General features: G+C 40.8%; 1 protein-coding gene across 1 annotated transcript in view; it reads left to right on the top strand.

The window, feature by feature from the left end:
• Positions 1-206: 206 nt before the first annotated feature.
• Positions 207-20,534, top strand: part of LOC122562176 (cAMP-dependent protein kinase type I-alpha regulatory subunit) — a 48,551-nt gene continuing 28,223 nt past the window's right edge. The window contains exons 1-3 of the mRNA XM_043714796.2: positions 207-635; positions 18,473-18,646; positions 19,424-19,515. Of these exons, the coding sequence (XP_043570731.1) occupies positions 465-635; positions 18,473-18,646; positions 19,424-19,515 (437 nt within the window). The 5' untranslated portion in view covers positions 207-464. The remainder of the gene's footprint in view (positions 636-18,472; positions 18,647-19,423; positions 19,516-20,534) is intronic.

Raw genomic sequence — 20,534 nt, 5'->3', positions numbered from 1 at the left:
TGCACGTTGCAAGCGTAGTGTTCCGAGCGCATTCAATGCAGCTCACACATTATTTCCAGGCTTGTGCTTGCTCGCTCTCACCCCTCACACCCCTCCCCCACCCCCTCACACCCCTCCCCCACACCCGCGGATGAGAGCGAGGCGGATTGACGTCAGCGGCGCGGCTGCCTTCCGGTGGAGGTGACAGTGACTGAGGAAACTCGTCCTGTTGCGGCCACTTCCAACAGGGCCCCCGCTCCTACGGACAGCTTCGCCCTCGGCTCAGCCCGTCACCCCTGGGATCGGTGGGAAAGACAAACCCACCGCCACCCCGCCTGCTGTTGTTTTATTTAAGGGGAACGGGGAGTTGTGGGGAGGGTGGGTGGTGTGGATTGGAGGAGAAGGTGGCGAGTGGTTGCTCGGCGCCGAGTTCACTCGCTGTCGATCGTTCCTCAGGCTTTTGAAGCGTTAACTGGGTGGTTAAGATGGCGGCCGTGGGGAGCGGGGAAGAAGAGCGCAGCCTGCGAGAGTGTGAGCAGTATGTCCACAAACACAACATCCAGCAGGTCCTTAAGGACTGCATCGTTCAGCTCTGCATCGCCAGGCCCGAGAAACCCATCACCTACCTCAGGGAATACTTCGAGAAACTCGAGAAAGTGAGTTGAGACGGCAGTAGGTTTCATTTTCTTTAAAAACAAAAATGGGGCGAGTGGCCTTGTTTATTTTTTGGTGGAGGGGGGGTGTTGATGATTAAAAGGCAGTTGAACTTTGAATTTTGCTTCGTGTAACATCAAGCTTCTGTCGTGGGGTGCTTGATGGCGAACGTGGCAGGCCGACGCTTTAATGCCGACCTAAAGAGAGTGGTTGGCGACAAAAAAAAACCTCTGGGTCATGTTCTTACATACATTGCTAAGCAGTTAACGGACCAGAGACAAAGGCAAAGCAATCGTTAAGGTGTTTGTTAGTGAGCTGTTTGATTGTTAACAGCGTTGTAGGCATGGTGAAAAAAATCACGAAGGTGAGTAACCGCACGTTTAAAAAGATTAATATTAAAAGTCCTTTGTTTTTTTCCGGACAGAAATCACCTGTTTACCTAGGCACAAAAGTATTGGGACATTCTGGGTAATCAGTTTCGTATGATCTATCTTCATGGCTACAGCTTTGCTCCAAATATTAGTGGCACCTAGTCGAGAGACATTGGTGACTGCAACATTGACGTCAGAACTTTTTTAACTCGTGAGTTAGTAGTAACGTTAAATCGCTTTGCATCATCTTGTGATTTACCAGATTTGAATGAAGTAATTGAGCATGTATAATCTTGTCTATCCAGTGAATTTCTTCCTTTACGTTTTCTTCTGTTCCCTCTTCTCCTCTGTCCACTAACGCAATGTACCTCTGAGCTTTCAATTTAATTTCACATTTATATATTGCCTCCTTGTCATCTGATTATGACTGGATTGTACTTGATTCATGATTCTTCAATGACAAGATAGTGATGCAAAATATGTAAACCAGTCTTGATGTTCAATTAGTTATTCACCAAAGGTTTCTTTGAAACCTTTCCACCATCTATGCCACTTACCAGGTGTTCTATTAAGTACTCTGCACATGTTTAGATGAATGCACCTCCAAAACACTTGAACCTCAATGCTATATGAAACAACCCATTGCCATTGTAAACATTCACCCCTTCTTTACAGCCTTTGTGATCTGTACCTTCAGATGCATGGCAACCTGCAAGTTCTACTCTAAATCGTGCTTCATTCTGACTTGGAAGTTTACCAGTCTTTCTTCTTCGTCACTGGGTCAAAATCTTAAAACTTGGTACATGTGGTAATATTGTTGTTATATGGACTATAATGGTATGTTGTTTCTTAAAGATGGCACAAACAGTCATTTAGTTGGCTATGGATGGCAGAAGCTTTGCATAATTTGTGAAAGTAGTTTTTCTTCAAAAGTAAGGAAGAACTCATCAAATAAGTTGCCTCACAGCGCCAGGTCCCAGGTTCGGTTCCAGCCTATGTGCAAACTCCACACAGACAGTGGCCGTTCTTCCTGTGTCTGCGTGGGTGTCTTCCAGATGCTCTGGTTTCCTTCCACAATCCAGAAATGCGCAAGTCAGGTGAATTGGCCGTACTAAATTGTCCATAGTGTTAGGTACATTAGTCGGGTAGGTAAGGGGTAGGGGAATGGGTCTGGGTGGGTTACTCTTTGGAGTGTCATTGTGGACTTGTTGGGCCAAATGGCCTGCTTCTGTACTGTAGGGAGTCTAAACTTTTATTTTAAAAAACAGTGGGCTTCTTTGTTTACATCGTGCACAATATTGGCAATGTTTTGCAAGAATTAAAGCTTAGAGTGAAGGGAATGAAATTCTGAAGTCTCTTAAAGTTTGCTTGTACAACATCCCAGTAAAATTTCAATTACATGTAGAAAATTCTGTAAAATATTGCTGGTCAATAAAACTTGTTTGCTGTTTAAAATATCATCTTTTTTTCAATTAACAGGGAAATATTTATATTTCATTAGGTTTAGATTTATATTTTGTTTTACTTTGGAGTTCTAGACGAGCACCATCAAAATCAAACAATGACAAAATTTATACATGACTTGTAAACTGTAATAGTGTGATTGTCGTGTATACAGTATTGAGCTGATTTTACTAAAAGTTCAGATTACATCAGTTCTAACATTGCTTAGTCATTTACCTGTTTTACATTTGTATGAGATGCCATACAAATCTCCACGGATGGGGATTTGACTAAATTGGCAATGATTTGCTTATTGATCTATTTAACAAAATTAATACCAATTCTGACTGTCTTTTTAATGAATATATTGTTTGCAAATAAGTTGGCTGATTACAAAGTCGAGGAGCAGGAAACTCGACGCTTCAGGCAAAAGCCCTTCATTGCTGATGAAGGGCTTTTCCCCGAAATGTTGATTTTCCTGCTCCTCGGATGCTGCCTGACCTGCTGTGCTTTTCCAGCACCACTCTAATCTAGACTCTGGTTTCCAGCATCTGCAGTCCTTGTTTTTACATACCTGATTACAGAGTTGGTCAAATTTGTCAAAAAAACCTGGGAATTATTAGAATTATTTGCAGAAAGTTAGCATTACAAAACTTCAATTATTTAAAATTCAGTCAAATTTGGGGCATTTTAAAGGAATAAGCTCTTTATTCAATAATTAAACAAAATCACTGGGGAATCTTCAGAAACTTCCATTTTGAGTATGTAACTAGCAGCACCAACTAAGTCCAGTTCAGTGGAATGGGCACCATAAGCAATTACAGAGGTTGGCTTACCAACCTAGCCTGACCAACTTTGAACATTGTAGCTCCAAAGGACACGATTGTAGCAAAACGAGCAATGAGGTTGTTTTCTGAAGATTTGAACGGAGTCATGACGGAAAGCCTTGTGTATTGTTTATTTGTATCAGCAAAAGAATATTTTTTTTGGCATACTCTGATTATTTTTTGATAACAGCATTTTGACAGCAGTTGACGATTTGAAGGACCAGTGAAGATAAGTCAAGGTGATGATTTAAAAACTGAATTACTTCAGAATTACACAACTGGAAGTTTGTAAAATAAATTGTTGCAGAGGAGTGACTGTTGAACTGGGCATCTGTTGCTAGTTAGAAGACAAATCCTAAGTGTAGGTGCTTTTTTTTTTTAAAAAAAAAATGTGTTCATAGAATGTGGGTGTCATTAGCTACTCATGCGTTTATTAACCATCTCAAATTGCCCTTGAGAAAATCATGATAAGCTGACTTCTAGTCCATTCCCTGCAGAGACACCCACGATGCTGTAAGGGAATTGTATTTTGACCTAGTGAGAATGAAGGAATGAATGGTGATACAGTTTCAGGTCCATATGGTGAGTGCCTCGGAAGGGAACTTGCATTAATCTGCTGCCCCAGTCCTCCAAGGTGGTGGAGGTCATTGGTTTGGATTCTGCTGTGGAGGAGACTTGGTGAGTTACTGCGTTACATATTATAATTAATAAGGGAGAGGCTATGGTGTAGTGGTATTAAGCCAGAAACTCACCCGATGATCTAGGGCTCTCAGTTCGAATTCTGCCATGGCAGATAATGGAGTTTGAATTCATTAAAAGATAAAGTCTGGAATTAAGAATCTAATGATGACCATGAAATTAATTGTCTTTCTAACTTCCTTCAGGAAAGTCAAATTGCCATCCTCACCGAATTTGGCCTACGTGTAACTCAAGGCCAACAGCAATGTGGTGAACTCTTAACTGCCTTCTGAAATGGTCTAGCAAGCCACTCAATTGTACACTGCTGCTTCTGTCATGAATGAATTTTGGTACCAATCAATTGGGCTTCTTTATTCCATCAAACTCCTTATCAACAGTGGTCAGACTTCAGGGAGACAGATTGAGTTATTGTGGAGTTCTGAGTCTCTGGTTCTTGTAGCTGCGTTCTTTATAAAGGCTGTTTGAGAATGTTGAAAGTGGGGGATTCTGAACATGAAGAGACATCCTGTTTGAGATGGTAATTGCCTGATGCTTGTGTGACCCAAACGTTAGTTACTGCATATCAGCCAAAGCCTTAATGTTGTCCATGACCTGCTGCTTCCGGACACGGACTGCTTCACTTTATGAATGGTGCTGAACGTTTATGAGAAAGCACCACCTTCATCAACTTACAGAGAGAATGTTAGGTTCTTTTCTTGAGGTTTCACACAAGAGATGCAATTCACACACACCGACTTCTGCAAACAGTTAAAGTTTATTAAAGCTTGTACAAGCTCGGTGACCCTTCTGATACTCCTTGCAGGCATGCAAAGTTGAGTCCGAAGAGAGACTCTGAACAAAGAAAACACATTCCTCCCCCCCCCCAAAACCCCTGTTACCCCAAGTATAATGGTAAGATGATCTGGTAATACATATGCAAATGCCCTAACCCTGGGGAATCGTTATGCAGACGATTTCCTGACTCAGTGATTCCCCAAGACAACGTAGGTGTGATGTGTCCGAGTTTCAGAGTGGCCCTGCAAATTAATTCTGGCTCTGTTTCCTCAGACAATGTAGGTGCGAAAGGCTTCAGCATCAGGGATGATCACGCACGTGAACCAAATTGGCTGGTGGATGGCTGTGAAAGTATTTCTGAATGGAAGAGATTAACTGATAGTTTAATTTGTTAATAGTAGGGGGAGTAGTAGCAAATGACTGTCTAATTGGAGTTAGAGTCCGCATTCCTGCATGAATGGCATCTCTACCCACTCCAGAATGTTCAGTCAGTGCGGTTTAACCCTTTAATATTACATTAATGTCCAGAGAGATATTCCAATTTAATCTTTAACATTACAAGAAGATCACTGAAGTAGCTGAAGATGATTGAGGCTAGGTTACTACACTGAGATGCTGCTGCAGTAATGATGGGCTGAGGTGATTGATCTTCAACAAACGTGACCACATTCCGTTACGCTAGGTGTGACTCCCATTTTGCAAGACTTCATATTGCTGTCGTTAGTCAAATGCTGCCTTGTTACACTCCTGCTCAAGTTCAGTTTTTGTCCATGTTTAGACCAAGGCTCTAGTGAGGTCAAATGCTGATTAACCCTGAGTTTGCGTTCTGCCAGGGCTAATGAGCAAATAATTCCGTTGCAAGTATTGGTTCAAAGCACTGTCGCCAACTCCAATCACTTCACTGAAAGTAGACTGGAGTGGTGATTGACTGGGTTTGTCTTGTCCTGTTTTATGTGCACAGCACGCATCTAGTCAGCTTTCCATGCTGCTGGGCTGATGCCATCATTGTAATTGTACTGCAGCAGTTGGTTAGGGATGTAGTTGGTTCTGGAGCATGTAGCAGTACTGATGTTAGAATGATGGTAGGGCTTTTTATCTATCTGATGTCTTCAGCCATTTCATCATATCACATGGAGTGAATCTAGTTAAAGGCTGGTATCTGATTTTTGGGATCTCAATGAAACTGAAATAGATTATCATGTGCACTGAAGGTGGATGTAAATTCTTCAGCTTTGTATTTTGCACTGATGTGATGGGGCTGCTCATTTGAAGAGGATGGTGTTATTTGTACAACCTCCCTCCTCTCCACCTGTTAATTATTTAATTGTTCTCTGCCATTTTTAACTGGATATGCAGCACTGCAGAGCACAGATCTGACCTGTCAATTGTGGAATTGTTTAGTCCTGTTTAATACATGCTATTTGTATTGCTGGCTGTAGATGTAGTACTAGTAATGCGGTGTTATTGAAAGGGATAACACAAACTACAGACCAGTCAGTGTAACATTTCTGATAAGAAATATATTGGGAAAAGGTCTGTGGGTTTATTAAAATCTGTGCTTAAACTGGTACAGATTAATCAAGCAATGGTCAATGTGGAATTATTCAAGGGAGGTTGTCTAACTTGATTTGACTTTGACAGTATCATTAGGGGGATTGATGAGAGTGGTGAAATTGATACGGCCTACCTGGATTTTATCAAGTTGTAAGTGCCAAACTGATCCAAAAGTAAAAGCCTTGGGATTGAAGGAAAGTTGCAAGTTAGATCTAAAATTGATGCAATGGCAAGGCACAACGTGATTGGATTGGAAGGTATTCTACAGGGCTCAGTGTTGGGTTCTTTGCTTCTTGTGATATATTGCAATAATTTAGCAAAGTGTACAGGAGATGTGATTAAATATACAGACAGAAAAAAAGTTATAGAACTGGCTTGAAGGTAGAAGACCGAGGGTGATGGTGGATTGTTGCTTTTGAGACTAGAGGCCTGTGACCAGTGGTGTGCCACAAGGATCGGTGCTGTGTCCACTGCTTTTCACCATTTATATAAATGATTTGGTTGTGAGCATAGGAGGTATGGTTAATAAGTTTGTAGATGACACCAAAATTGGAGGTGCAGTGGACAGCGAAGAACGTTAGCTCTGAGTACAACAGGATCTTGATCAGATGGGCCAATGGGCTGAGGAGTATGCAGATAGAGTTTAATTTAGATAAATGCGAAGTGCATTTTGGAAAAGCAAATCAGAACACGGCTTATACACTTAATGGTAAAGTCCTGGAGTGCAGGTTCATAGTTCCTTGAAAGTAGAGTTGTAGGTAGACAGGGTAGTGGAGAAGGTGTTTAGTATGCTTTCCTTTGGTAGCAATTAGTATAGAAGTTGGGAGGTCATGTTGCAGCTGCACAGGTCATTGGTTAGGCCAGTTTTGGAATATTACGTGCAGTTCTGGTCTCCTTCCTATGGGAAGGATGCTGTGAAACTTCAGTCAGGATTTAGAAGGATTTTGCCAGCATTGGAGGGTTTGAGCTATAGGGAGAGGCTAAATAGGCTAAGGCTGTTTTCCCTGAAGCATTAGGGGCTGAGGGGTGACCTTAGAGGTTTATAAAATCATGAGGGGCATGGATAGGATAATTAGACACGGTCTTTTCCTTGTGGTCGGGGAGTCCGGAACTAGAGGGCATAGGTTTAGGGTGAGAGGAAAACTATAAAAGGGACCTAAAGGGGCATCGTTTTTCATGTAGAGGATGGTGGACGTATGGAATGAACTGCCAGAGGAAGTGGTCGAGGCTGGTACAATTACAGCATTTAAAAGGCATCTGAAGGGTATATGAATAGGAAGGATTTAGAGGGTTATAGATAGAACATAGAACAATACAGCACAGAACAGGCCCTTCGGCCCACGATGTTGTGCCGAACATTTGTCCTAGCTTAAGCACCCATCCATGCACCTATCCAATTGCCGCTTAAAGGTCACCAAAGATTCTGACTCTACCACTCCCACAGGCAGCGCATTCCATGCCCCCACCACTCTCTGGGTAAAGAACCCACCCCTGACATCTCCCCTATACCTTCCACCCTTCACCTTAAATTTATGTCCCCTTGTAACACTCTGTTGTATCCGGGGAAAAAGTTTCTGACTGTCTACTCTATCTATTCCTCTGATCATCTTATAAACCTCTATCAAGTCACCCCTCATCCTTCGCTGTTCCAACAAGAAAAGGCCTAGCACTCTCAACCTATCCTCGTACGACCTATTCTTCATTCCAGGCAACATCCTGGTAAATCTTCTCTGCACCCTCTCCAAAGCTTCCACATCTTTCCGAAAGTGAGGCGACCAGAACTGCACACAGTACTCCAAATGTGGCCTAACCAAAGTCCTGTACAGTTGCAACATCACTTCACGACTCTTGAATTCAATCCCTCTGCTAATGAACGCTAATACACCATAGGCCTTCTTACAAGCTCTATCCACCTGAGTGGCAACTTTCAAAGATCTATGAACATAGACCCCAAGATCCCTCTGTTCCTCCACCTCACTAAGAACACTACCGTTAACCCTGTATTCCGCATTCTTATTTGTCTTTCCAAAATGGACAACCTCACACTTGGCAGGGTTGAACTCTGCCACTCCTCAGCCCAGCTCTGCATCATATCGAAGTCCCTTTGCAGCCAACAACAGCCCTCCTCACTATGCACAACTCCACCAATCTTCGTATTATCTGCAAATTTACTGACCCACCCTTCGACTCCCTCATCCAAGTCATTAATAAAAATTACAAACAGCAGAGGACCCAGAACTGATCCCTGCGGAACACCACTTGTAACTGGGCTCCAGGCTGAATATTTACTATCTACCACCACTCTGACTTCGACCGGTTAGCCAGTTTTCTATCCAATTGGCCAAATTTCCCTCTATCCCATGCCTCCTGACTTTCTGCATAAGCCTACCATGGGGGTTATGGGCCAAGTGCTGGCAAATGGGACTAGGTTAGGATGTTTGGTTGGCATGAGTGAGTTGGATCAAAGGATCTGTTTCTGATCTATATATCTCTATAACTCTAATTGATAGGCAGGGAGAAAGCTGGTAGGAAAATATCAATTAACTACATAGGCAGAAAAATGTTAAATATAATTCCTTAAGTATAAGGCAATGTATTTTGCTAAGGTAAACGAGGTAGGGGAGATCATATTAAGTGGTAGAACATCCTAAAGTGCAGAGAGAGGAATTTTAGACTACCTCTCCACAAATGTTTTTTAAGGCAGTTCGCCAGATGCATAAGCTGGTTGTTTCACCTTTATTAGGTGAGTGATAGGATACAAGAGCAAACAAGTTGTTCCTCGTAATGCCTGAATACTAGACATCAATTGTGTACAGCCTGGTCACACATTACGTGGTGGAATGTGCTTGCCCTCAGTAGAACACAAAAAAGAGCTGAGGATGTTGCTTTGAGTTTTGGTTAAGATTTAAAGATTGTGTATGCTGATGTTTTCTTTGGACTGGAGAAGCTGAGGGGCAAATTAATATGCTTACAAGTTTAAAGGGTCTACGTAGACTGGTTAGCAATGGTGTGGTTCTCTTAACAGTGATGTCACGATGTTAAAAACAATTGATAGGCTTGAAGGGGCATTGAATTCCTGTCCATAGGTTGATAGGCCTGAACACTCTGTGGTGGGAGAAGCGGAATCTCTCATTTAGCATTTAAAAAAAAAAGTCTTTGGGCATGCATTTGATGTGCCATAATCAATTCAGCTATGAACCAAGAGCACAAAAGTTAGATTTGGCTGGATAGCACTTTCTCAGTCAGCACAGCCACTTTGAAATAAAAATCTTCTCTGCTGTGAATTTCTATGATCTGACTCCTTTTTGATTGAATCATTATTATTTATGGGAAGAAGCTAGTGACAACCTTTTAGTCTTGTGTGCCTTGCTCTTTTTTAAACTTGAAAGAAAAGCTCAAAATGAACTTTTCCTACATAAGAAAATTCCGGCTTTTAAGTAAACATAGAACATAACAGGCCCTTTAGCTATCAGTGTTGTGCCAACCTGTGGAACCAATCTGAACTATCCCAAATTTACACTATTCCATTTTCATGATTAGGTTCCCTATAGTATGGAAACAGGCCCTTCGGCCCAACAAGTTCACATCGACCCTCCTCAGAGTAACCCACCCACACCCATTCTCCTACCCTGTATTTACCCCTGACTAATGCACCTAACACTATGGGCAATTTAGCATGACCAATTCACCTAACCTACACATCTTTAGACTGTGGGAGGAAACCGGACCACTCGGAGGAAACCCACGCAGACACTGGGTGAATGCGCAAACTCCACACAGACAGTTACCCGAGACAGGAATTGAACCCGGGTTCCTGGCGCTGTAGACAGCGATGCTAACCACTGCGCTACCGTGTCATATGTTTATCCAATTTAAATACCCTAAAAGTTGGTGAATTAACTACTTTGTAGGAAAGGCATTCCATGCCTCTACTATTCACTGAGTACACTATCTCTGACATCTGCCCTTTATCTATTACCCCACAATTTAAAGCTATGTCCCCTTGTGCTAGCTATCACCATCTGAGGAAAAAGGCTCACTGTCCATCCTATCTAACTGTCTGATTATCTTGTGTCTCAATTAAGTCATCTCTCAATTTCCTCTCTATCAAAAACAGCCTTAAGTCCCTCAGCCTTTCCACCCAGCACCTTTCCTCCATACCAAGCAACATCCTGGTAAATTTCCTCTGAACCTTTTCCAAAGCTTCCATATCCTTCCTTTAATGCAGTGACCAGAACTGTACGCAATACTCCAAGTGCGGCCACACCAGAGTTTTGTATTGCTGCACAATAACCTCATGGCTCTAAAACTCAATCCCTCTACCAATAAAAGCTAACACATAATATGCCTTCTTAACAACCCCATCAATCTGGGTGACAACCTGTAGGGATCCACATACGTGGACACCAAGATCTCTCTGCTCATCTACGCTACCAAGAATCTTACCATTAGCCCAGTAAAGTTGTTGACCAACCAGGTCGTGTCCTCTACCTGTCTTCACCTATTCACACTTCACCACCCTGCCCCACCTCCCCATTTATCTGCAGCTTCCCCTCTACCCACTTCTAGTCCTGAAGGGTTACACCCGAAGCATCGACCTCTCTACCTCCTGATGCTGTCTAGCTTGCTGTGTTCTTTCAGCCTCTTTTTTTTTCTTCTTATTTTCGAAGAGTCTGGTGTTGGAAAGGCACAGCAGGCCAGGCAGTATTTGAGGAGCAGGAGAATCGATGTTACAGGCTTAGGCTGTTCTTCAGGAACGAGGCTTGTGGGCAAAGGGGGCTGTAAAATCTTGCCAAGGGCTCTTTGATATTATCCTTTTAGGTGCTCAAGAGATGATGGCTTAAAAATGTGTTGCTGGAAAAGCACAGCAGGTCAGGCAGCTTCAAAGGAACAGGGGAATTGACGTTTCGGGCATAAGCCCTTCTTTGTCCTTTCTTATTTTGGTAAGGTCAGCATTTATTCCCCATTGCTATTTACTCTTGGAAATTCTCTCCATAAATTGCAACAATCTGTGAGATGAATTGGTGGTGGTGGATGGGGGAGAGGGTTTGGAGTTAAAGGATGTCGGTCCATTGCCATTTTCAAGTCAAGCCCGTTTGTGACTTGGAGTTGATTAGTTTTCCCATCAATTTCTTGTCGTTATCCTTTTAGGTGCTAGAGAGATGATTGGCATGTTGTTACAGCTGCAATTCAGTGATTGAAGGGTTAATGAATGTTTACATTGCAGCTGCTGATGGACCAAAGTGTCTATATATTCTTGATTTTGAGCTACCAGATCTGTTCTGAACCTATCCCATTTAGCATGCTGGTGCTATACAGGTTGCTCAGAGTAAAACATGACTGTCTCCACAAAAGTTAGTAATGGCTGTTATGAATACTACAATAGATGCATCTGTGACAAGTAGATTGTGAGGGTAATGTTTTTTTCCCTGCTTATGTTCTCTACACCTGCTGTAGAACTGTTTGTTTTGGTAGCTGTATTCTTCAGAACCCAGTTAGCTTGCTCAGTCGGTAGAATTACTGAACCACTTGAGATTCTGGATGTTATAGTCCCCCCGCCAAATGAATGTTTTGTCCTCTTGTTACCCTGATGCTTCCTCCAGGTGGGGATCGACTTGGAGTGTTAATTGATCAGCTGAGGTTGGGTATTAGGTGCCTATCAGCAGATTTCCTTGTCCATGTCTGACCTGATGGCATGGTACCTCATGGGGTCTGAAGTCAATCAATACTTTCAACTCTACCCTCTTCTGAATGTGCCATCACTTTAGCTGGGTGTAATGCACTGCTGGATCAAGATACATTCAGAGATGGATTCTGGCTGAAAAAATATTTTTGAGTTTGACTGGCGTATGACAGATCTTCTAATTTTGCTATTAGTGAAATGGATTTTATAGGGTTCATTCATGCCTGCTTGGTCTGTCTGGATTATTCTTGTATATTGATGTTGTATAATGATTGCTTGGGCATTACAGGGTAGTTTAAGCATGAAACACACTGCTGTAGATTTGAGCTGCAAGTAAGCCAAAACAGGAGTAGGACATGTGCTAAAGAGTGCTAGTGTTGTTTCTTGCAGTAATCTGCCAATTACTTACTCACCATGCCTATTCCAACCAGAGTTTCATTCCAGTTTAATTTAGTGGACTGAATTTAAATTCCCCAACTGCTATCAGAATTTAATATTTTCTTTGGATCAGTAGTTCTGTCTCTGGATTACTTGTGCAATAACAAGTAATTTGAATTTGCATGAGCTATTAATTAGAGGATCTGTCTCATCTATGTGTAAAAGTTCTTGTCTTGTGTGAAAGACTCTATTCAAAGTAAGCAAATGTCACCGAGTTGTGTTGGTTTATCTAATAGCTGTAGACCAATATGAGCACAAGAGTTCCTTGTAACACTTGTCTTTAAGAGTAATTTATTGTTTACTGTATTTTTGTGCTTCCATGCAAAAAGTGCTGTATAGCTGCAAGTATCATATAGGAATTTGACTGTAGCTGTATGGTCAGGAAGAAAGCCAGAAATGGTCAGAAATAAATCTGAGCACCAAATAATGATCAATAATTGGGAAAAATGTCAACCCTCTATTGACTTATTTCTTGTAATTAGGTTTTAAATTTCTGCTTTTTGGTGCAAGTGATTTTTTTTTGAAAAGGTGGTTTCTTTTATTAAGGAAATGCAAACGTTTTTTCAAATGTACAACATAATGAGCTGAAATGTCACTATATTAAGTATAAGTTGCTTGACATTAATTTACTTCCCAAAAATTCTAAAACATTCTCCTTTCTTAACAAGCAATTTGTGATCTAAGTTTGTGCGAAGATTTGTAGCTCGGGTGCTCGTTGTGGTTCTGTTCGCCGAGCTGGAAGTTTTTGTTGCAAACGTTTCGTCCCCTGGCTAGGCGACATCATCAGTGCTTGGGAGCCTCCTGCGAAGCGCTTCTTTGATGTTTCCTCCGGTGTTTATAGTGGTCTGTCCCTGCCGCTTCCGGTTGTCAGTTTCAGTTGTCCGCTGTCCGATGTGTCGACCTGGACCCAATATACCCACCACTACAGTGGACAGCTTAAACTGACAACCAGAAGCGGCAGGGACAGACCACTATAAACACCGGAGGAAACATCAAAGAAGCGCTTCGCAGGAGGCTCCCAAGCACTGATGATGTCGCCTAGCCAGGGGACGAAACGTTTGCAACAAAAACTTCCAGCTCGGCGAACAGAACCACAACAATTTGTGATCTAATTTAGTTTATATAGTTTTGAATGGCATGGTGACTTTATAGTTAGCACTGCTACCTCACAACGCTAGGGACATGGTTCGATTCCACCCTCTGGAACTGTCTGTGTGAAGTTTGCGCACACTCTCCTCCCTGTGTCTGCATGGGTTTCATCCAGGTGTTCAGGTTTCCTCCCATAGTCCAAAGATGTGCAGATTAGGTGGATTGGGCATGTTCAATTGCCCAAAGTGCCAAAGGATATGCAGGCTCGGTGGATTAGCAAAAGGAAGTGCAGGGGGTGGGTGTGGGCGGGATGTTCTTCGGAGGTTTGATGTGGACGTGATGGGCTGAATGGCCTGCTTCCATACTGTAAGGGTTCAGTGATCCTCTCTGATTCTAATGCATAGAATTATGAAATGTAAATATCTCACTTTTCATGAGATAAAACTGAGTAAGTTCTGAGGAAAGATTACAAACTCAGGTTGTATTTCCTGGAATTAAGTTTGTGGAGTGATTTAGGGGAAGTTTCAAGATGCAAAGGTAAGCTGACAATGGACAGAGAAAACTATTTCTGCTGGTTGGGTAGTCTAAAGTTTGAAGCCAGATCTTTCAGTGTCATAGTGAAATTAGGCAATACTATTGACACACCTAAGATTAAATAGGTGATCAAAAACTTGAGTTGGACTTTTAGAGTGAGGTGGAAAAATTACTATCCATTTCTGACCGTTCCAGCAGTTCAATGTTGCAAATTGTTAGCGGCTTTTCAATGATACTATTGGGAATGAGTTCCTTTAGTTCATAGAAGGCAAGGTTTTGCAAAGTCTTTGAGTGAACTTGTAGCATCTGTTTGGATGTTTCTTATTAGGCAGCAGGTTTGCCAATTACAAGCGAAAATGAAAAAAAAATCAATAAAGCTCCCTTAATGCTTGCTGAGTGAGTTTGGGAAACTTTTTATATAATGGGAAAGAAATCTTAGAATCCAGTCTAACGTGGAGTTCGTGTTGTGTGCTTGCAAAGGTGGTATAACCAATGTCTTTTCCAACTATGGAGAATTCTATTTCAATGTGTTTTTCTCGTTTGCTGCATAACAATCCCAAATGGGGGGAAATGATTTTTTGTCAAATATTATCTTAAAAAATTGACATTCATTTTCAGGGAATTTCAAACTATTCAACATTTATTCTCTGCAATTGAAGCAGTGATGGCTTGAAATTTCCCAAAAATATGCCCTGCAATTATGTGATGCTAACTTTCAGAGAAAAAGGTTGACATGCCAGAGATCTTTTTTTTAATATTTTTATTTTCTCTGATTCTGCCTCATCTGCGTCTGTCTTGACAAGAGGGCACTAGCATTCTGGATATTAAAGAAGGAACTCAAGAAAATTAAAATTGCTAAGTAAGTGTTACTAATAAATCGGTGGAACTGAGTTGACAAGTCCCTGGGTCCTGGTAGTTTTCATCTTCGGGTGTTAAAAGGAATAATGAGGTCATTGTGCTAGTTTTAATTTTATAGAGCGGTCAAGATTCAGGGAAGATGCCTTTAGATTGAAAAATAACTCCTGTAACTCCTTTATTCAAAAGGGAGGGAGTTAGAAAACACACAACCACAGGCTAGTTCACTGAACATCTATCCGAGAGAAGATCTTACATTTTTATTAAAAATGTTATGACAGGGCACTGGATGTGCTCAAGGTAATAAGCTAGAGCCAACATGGCTTTGTCAAAAGGAAATCATGTTTTAACTAATTTATTGGAGTTCTTTTGAAGAAGAAACTTGGACTGTTGATAAAGGGGAGCCAGTGTATGTTTTGTACTTGAAGTTCCCAAAGACATTTCATAAGGTATCAAAACAAAAGTTATTGCAGAAAGTAAAACCACCTGGCATTGGAATGGATAGGCTAACAAAGTTGGCTAACAGGAAGCAGAGAGGGACAAATGGGGTCATCTTCAGGCTGGCAGGACATCGTGTGTGGAATGCCACAGCATTTAGTGCTAGGGCTTCAGTCTTTTACAGTTTATATAGATTATTTGGTTGAAGGGATTGATAGTATGGTAGCTAATTTTGTGGATAGAATAGGTAGGAATGTGAGTTCTGAAGAGGATATAAGGAGCCTAGAAAGGGATATAGATTGGTTAGGTGAATGGGCAAAGATGTGGAAAGTGGAGTAGAGTGTGTGGAAGTGTGAAATTACCCATTTTGGCATAGAATAAAAAGCAGGATAATATCGAAATAAGTGGGTACAGAGAGATTCAAATGTCTTAGATACATGAATGGAAGTAGCTTAGTATGCAGGTACAGCAAGTAAACAGGAAAGCAAATGTTATGAGAGGGAAATTGAATGAAAGAGTAGGGAGGTTATGCTTCAGTTAATTGTTGGGACTGTCTGGAGTACAGTGTACAGTACTGGTCACTCTTGGAGAAGAATGTTAATATATTGGAAGTAGTTCTGAGAAGGCTGAAGAGGCTAATACCTGGAGTGAGTGGCTTGCCTTGAGACAAGGCTAGATAGGCTCGACCTTTTACCCTCTGGAGTTTAGAAGATACAGGTGACTTAATTGAAACATAAGATCCCGAAGGACTTGACCGGGTGGATGTGGAAAGGTTGTTTACTCCTGTTGGAGAATCTGTAAAGATGGGTCATGGTTTAAAGATAAGAGACAGAGATAAGGGGAAAAGAATTGAGGGTTAAGTCCTTGGAATTCCTTTCCTTGAAAGGCAGTGGATACAGAATTTTCAAATATTTTGAATGCAGTGGTAGATTCCTAATTACCAAGGGGGTGAACGATTATTGGAGATATGCCAGAGTGCAGAGTTGAGGTTAAAATCGAATCAGCCATGATCTTATTGAATGGCATAGCAGGCTCAAATAACTGAGCATGTACTCTTGTTTATTGTTCCGATATTTATTTATTTTGGTATAGCACCTTGCCTCATTCAAGTTCAGATCCCAAGATTTCCTGAACTTACACACTGGATTTGAGTCGGCTGTGAATTTGTGCCTAAAATTTTAGATGCAGCCAAATTTTATTGTAAGCAAGCAATTAAAATACCCTTTTGTTCTGAAGAGTCGTTGGACTCAACATTAACTCTGCTGTCTCTCCATGGATACTGTCAGATCTGTGGAGCTTCTCCAACAATTTGTTTCAGGTTTTCAGCATCCCCAGTTCTTTGCTTTAATCAAAATATTAATGTTGTCGATTGAGGTGTGGCAAACTTCTACGTTTCAAAGTTCTACTTACTGCAGGTCTTTAACCCTGAAATTAAAAACCAGCATATAAACCTAAATAGGAAACTGAGTAGGCCATTTGGTCCTTCTAGCCTGCTGTGCCATTAAATATGATGCCTGATTATCCTGCTCAGTATTCTGTTCCTGCTTTTTCTTCCCATATCCTTCAGTCACTTTAGCCTGAAAAACTTTATCTAACTCTGTGAAAATATATTTGCCTAGACCATTTTATTGTGCTAGAGAATTCCACAAGCTCACCATGTGCTGGGAGAAGACATTTCTCCTCATTCTAGTCTAAATTCTCCTCATTCTAAATGGCCTTTCCCATATCCTTAGACTGTGACCCCAGTTCTTGACTCCCTGGTCTTCAGGAATATCCTTCCTGTCTGTCGAGATCTTTCAGAATTTTACAGGTTTCTGAGATTTCCCCTTATAACTTCAGTGATTATAGTCTTAGTTAATCTAGTCTATTGTCATATGCTAGTCCTGTTATTCCAGGAACCAGTCTGAAAAACTGACTGGGTAGATGTTCTCTCCATTCTGATTCCAAAAAAAAATTTAACTTAAGTTTGATATTTCAGCTTCTATCTTAAAGCCATGTGCATGTTCCAATCTTTTTTGTAAAATAATTGAGTCAATTATAACTTGATTTTAACTCATTTGTTTGTATTTTCTTAATTTAATTGGCTGCTCAGTCTGTTTAATGTGATTGATAAATTTGTCATGACTGTATGGCATTGATTTTTCCCATAAAGTTCTTGTGGATAGTTTTGAGGTCAGCAGTAAATGCCATTCCTGTGCTCTTAAGTATAAAGACTGAGCCATTATATAAGATACATGTACACAAAATTTGAATTATAAATTAACATTTGCAGATGCTGCCCTATAATGCCCTGGATGTAAATGATTTGGGAAATAAGATTAATGTGCTCAGGAGCTTTCTGCCATTTGCATGACTTGATGTTAAATTGATAAGATTCTGGATTTGTGCAGTTGGTTAGGTATGACCAGGCAATAGAAACTAGGTGTCAATACTTTTTGGTATGGCAATTTGTCTTAGAATTCGCAAGGTTTGTAGCTCAGGTTGAGGTTTAGGGTGTAGGTTTGCTCGCCCTGTCTTAGAATTGTCAGTTAAAATCAGAGCAGTTAACAGGAGTTGCTTAAACTTGCATTGAAATACTTACCAGTGTTTTAGATCAGATGGTTCATTTGTATGGCTACAGTGCACAAGTGGGAATTACTAAATCTTATGTGTAGTTTTTTTTAAACCTGAGATAAAGGCGATCAATTTACAGATAAAAAGTATGGTCTTTTTTGTTGTAATGGGAAAAGAATGATATGCTATCCAGGTATCTTTGCAAAATGCTGAGTCCTAGTTTGCAGAAATCATTGGTCTGCCTTTCTAACTGACTGTTGTTTTGCACTGTACGTGAGACAATATTGGGAAGAATCCTGTATTATGCATCTTGAAAGCATTTATGTTGACATATGCAAACTATTCTTTACAGTTCCTTGAAAGAACTCGAGGTGAATGCTTTGGTTTGCAAAGATTTTTTTAAATTCAAGTTTACTGTTTTCATGCTGCAGAAGGAAAAGAATTGGCTGTGATTTTTGTTCAGAATACTGTACTTTTTCTTCCTAATCATAGAATGATGCTGACAATGCTTGGAAAAGCCATTCAGTCTGTATGCCTCTGATGAAAGTGGGTAACATTTCTTGTATTTTTGGTAAAAATAGGAGGAGGCAAGACAGATGCACAATCAACAGAAATCAGGTTCACGATCTGACTCACGTGAGGATGAAATTTCTCCACCTCCACCCATGAACCCAGTGGTGAAGGGACGACGGCGGCGTGGGGCAATTAGTGCTGAGGTTTACACTGAAGAAGATGCTGCATCATATGTGAGAAAGGTAGATGCATACTTTTCAGCAAAAGAATGTTCTTTTTTTTTGGACAGATTCACTTCTATTATGTAGTCACTCCTTCAGTGCATAGTTACTTCAGGTCATATACTAGCTAATTAATAGTTATACATACGTTTCACAGGCCACATAGTGAAGCTTATTCTCAACTGTGACATTTAGTTGCAAGACAAAGGTCAAGTTTCCATTACTAATGTTAATGTAATCCGGACAGACTGCCCGTCTGGTATGAAAGATCAAAGAAAGGTAATATAAGTGAGTTGCAACAAAACTTATCTGCGTCTCTTTATTTTTGTTGATCATGCACGCTTTTGAAATTGCAAGATTTCACTCATTCAAGAAAACTTTGAATTATTGTGATCATTTTCTTTGCATTAGAATACACATTTTAAAAAATTGTATCGAAAGGTCAGTTTGCTAAGAAATAAACGAGTGTTTACTCGTTTTGTAATTAAATGGTTCTGTGTAGTTTTTCAAAATCATTCTGTAGTTTTTAAATTATTTACTCAGATAAGAAAAATGGATGCTTATTTATAATGTTTAGCACTCTTAAATACATAAAGCATTTTTTGAATGGACAAGGAAATGCCAAACAGTTGTCCTTTCTTAGTGTTTGATTGCATGGATTAATTGAAGATTTTACTTTTGTTATTATGGCACTGCATTTTACTGGAAGCTAGAACTATCATGTGACCAAGTGTAATTTTCCAGAATGGAAACTCTACCAATTATCTATTAAAAGCATTTTTTTGAATCACTGTATAGGTAATTCCTAAGGATTACAAGACTATGGCTGCTCTGGCTAAGGCCATTGAAAAGAATGTGCTGTTTTCACATTTGGATGACAATGAAAGAAGGTGAGGTGGTTCTGATTTGATCTAACTAATTGCAGAAGAAAAAATAATGTTTTTTAACAGTGCATCTGATTTTTGTTTGATCACCTCTAATTTAACCTGTGGCAGTGTTTGTAGAGGAATAAGACGGTGTTATTTTCTGGGTCTGTAGATTGTAAAGGAGCAAAAATGGCCTTGGCAATGATATGTACTACTTGTCAGATGTGGGAGTTTAAAGAGAATTTAAGGGTTACTGCGGATTATATCTGCCATAAATGCTGTTGGATGCGAGTGGATCGGTTGGAGAGACAGATAGAAGCGATGAGGAATTTGCAACAGAATGTGATGGATGGAGTTATAGGAAGGGGGGGAAAGTCTCAGATACAGTCACAGATGGGTTAACTCCAGGAAGGGTGAGAGAGGGCAGGAATCTTTTGTGGATATGCCCATTTCAAACAGGTATGCTGTTTTGGAAAATGTAGGGGGTGACGGATTCTCAGAGGAATGTAGCCTGAACAGCCAAGTTTCTGGTATTGAGACTGGCTCTAATGCAACGAGGGGTACGTCATCTTCCAAGAGATCATTTGTGTTAGGGGATTCTGTAGTCAGAGGTACAGGCAGACGTTTCTGTGGCCAACAGAGAAAAAGCAGAATAGTGTGTTGTTTCCCTGGTGCCAGGATCAAGGATGCCTGAGAGGGTGCAGAATGTTCTCATGGGGGAGAGGGGCCAGCAGGAGGTCATTGTCCACATTGGAACCAACGACATTGGAAGGGAAAAGGTTGAGATTCTGAAGGGAGATTAGAGAGTTAGGCAAAAATTTAAAAAGGAGGTCCTCAAGGGTAGGAATATCTGGATTATTCCCAGTGCTACGAGCTAGTGAGGGCAGGAATAGGAGGATAGAGCAGATGAATACATGGCTGAGGAGCTGGTGCATGGGAGAAGGATTCACATTTTTGGATCATTGGAATCTCTTTTGGGGTAGAAGTGACCTGTACAAGAAGGACGGATTGCACATAAATTGGAAGGAGACTAATATACTGGC

Source organism: Chiloscyllium plagiosum, unplaced genomic scaffold (genome assembly GCF_037043375.1).
Source record: "Chiloscyllium plagiosum isolate Xiang-an unplaced genomic scaffold, Cpla_swu_hap1 HiC_scaffold_25, whole genome shotgun sequence".
Lineage (NCBI taxonomy): Eukaryota > Metazoa > Chordata > Chondrichthyes > Orectolobiformes > Hemiscylliidae > Chiloscyllium > Chiloscyllium plagiosum.
The sequence above is the reverse complement of the archived record's forward strand: the minus strand, read 5'-3'. Positions and strand labels throughout refer to the sequence as shown.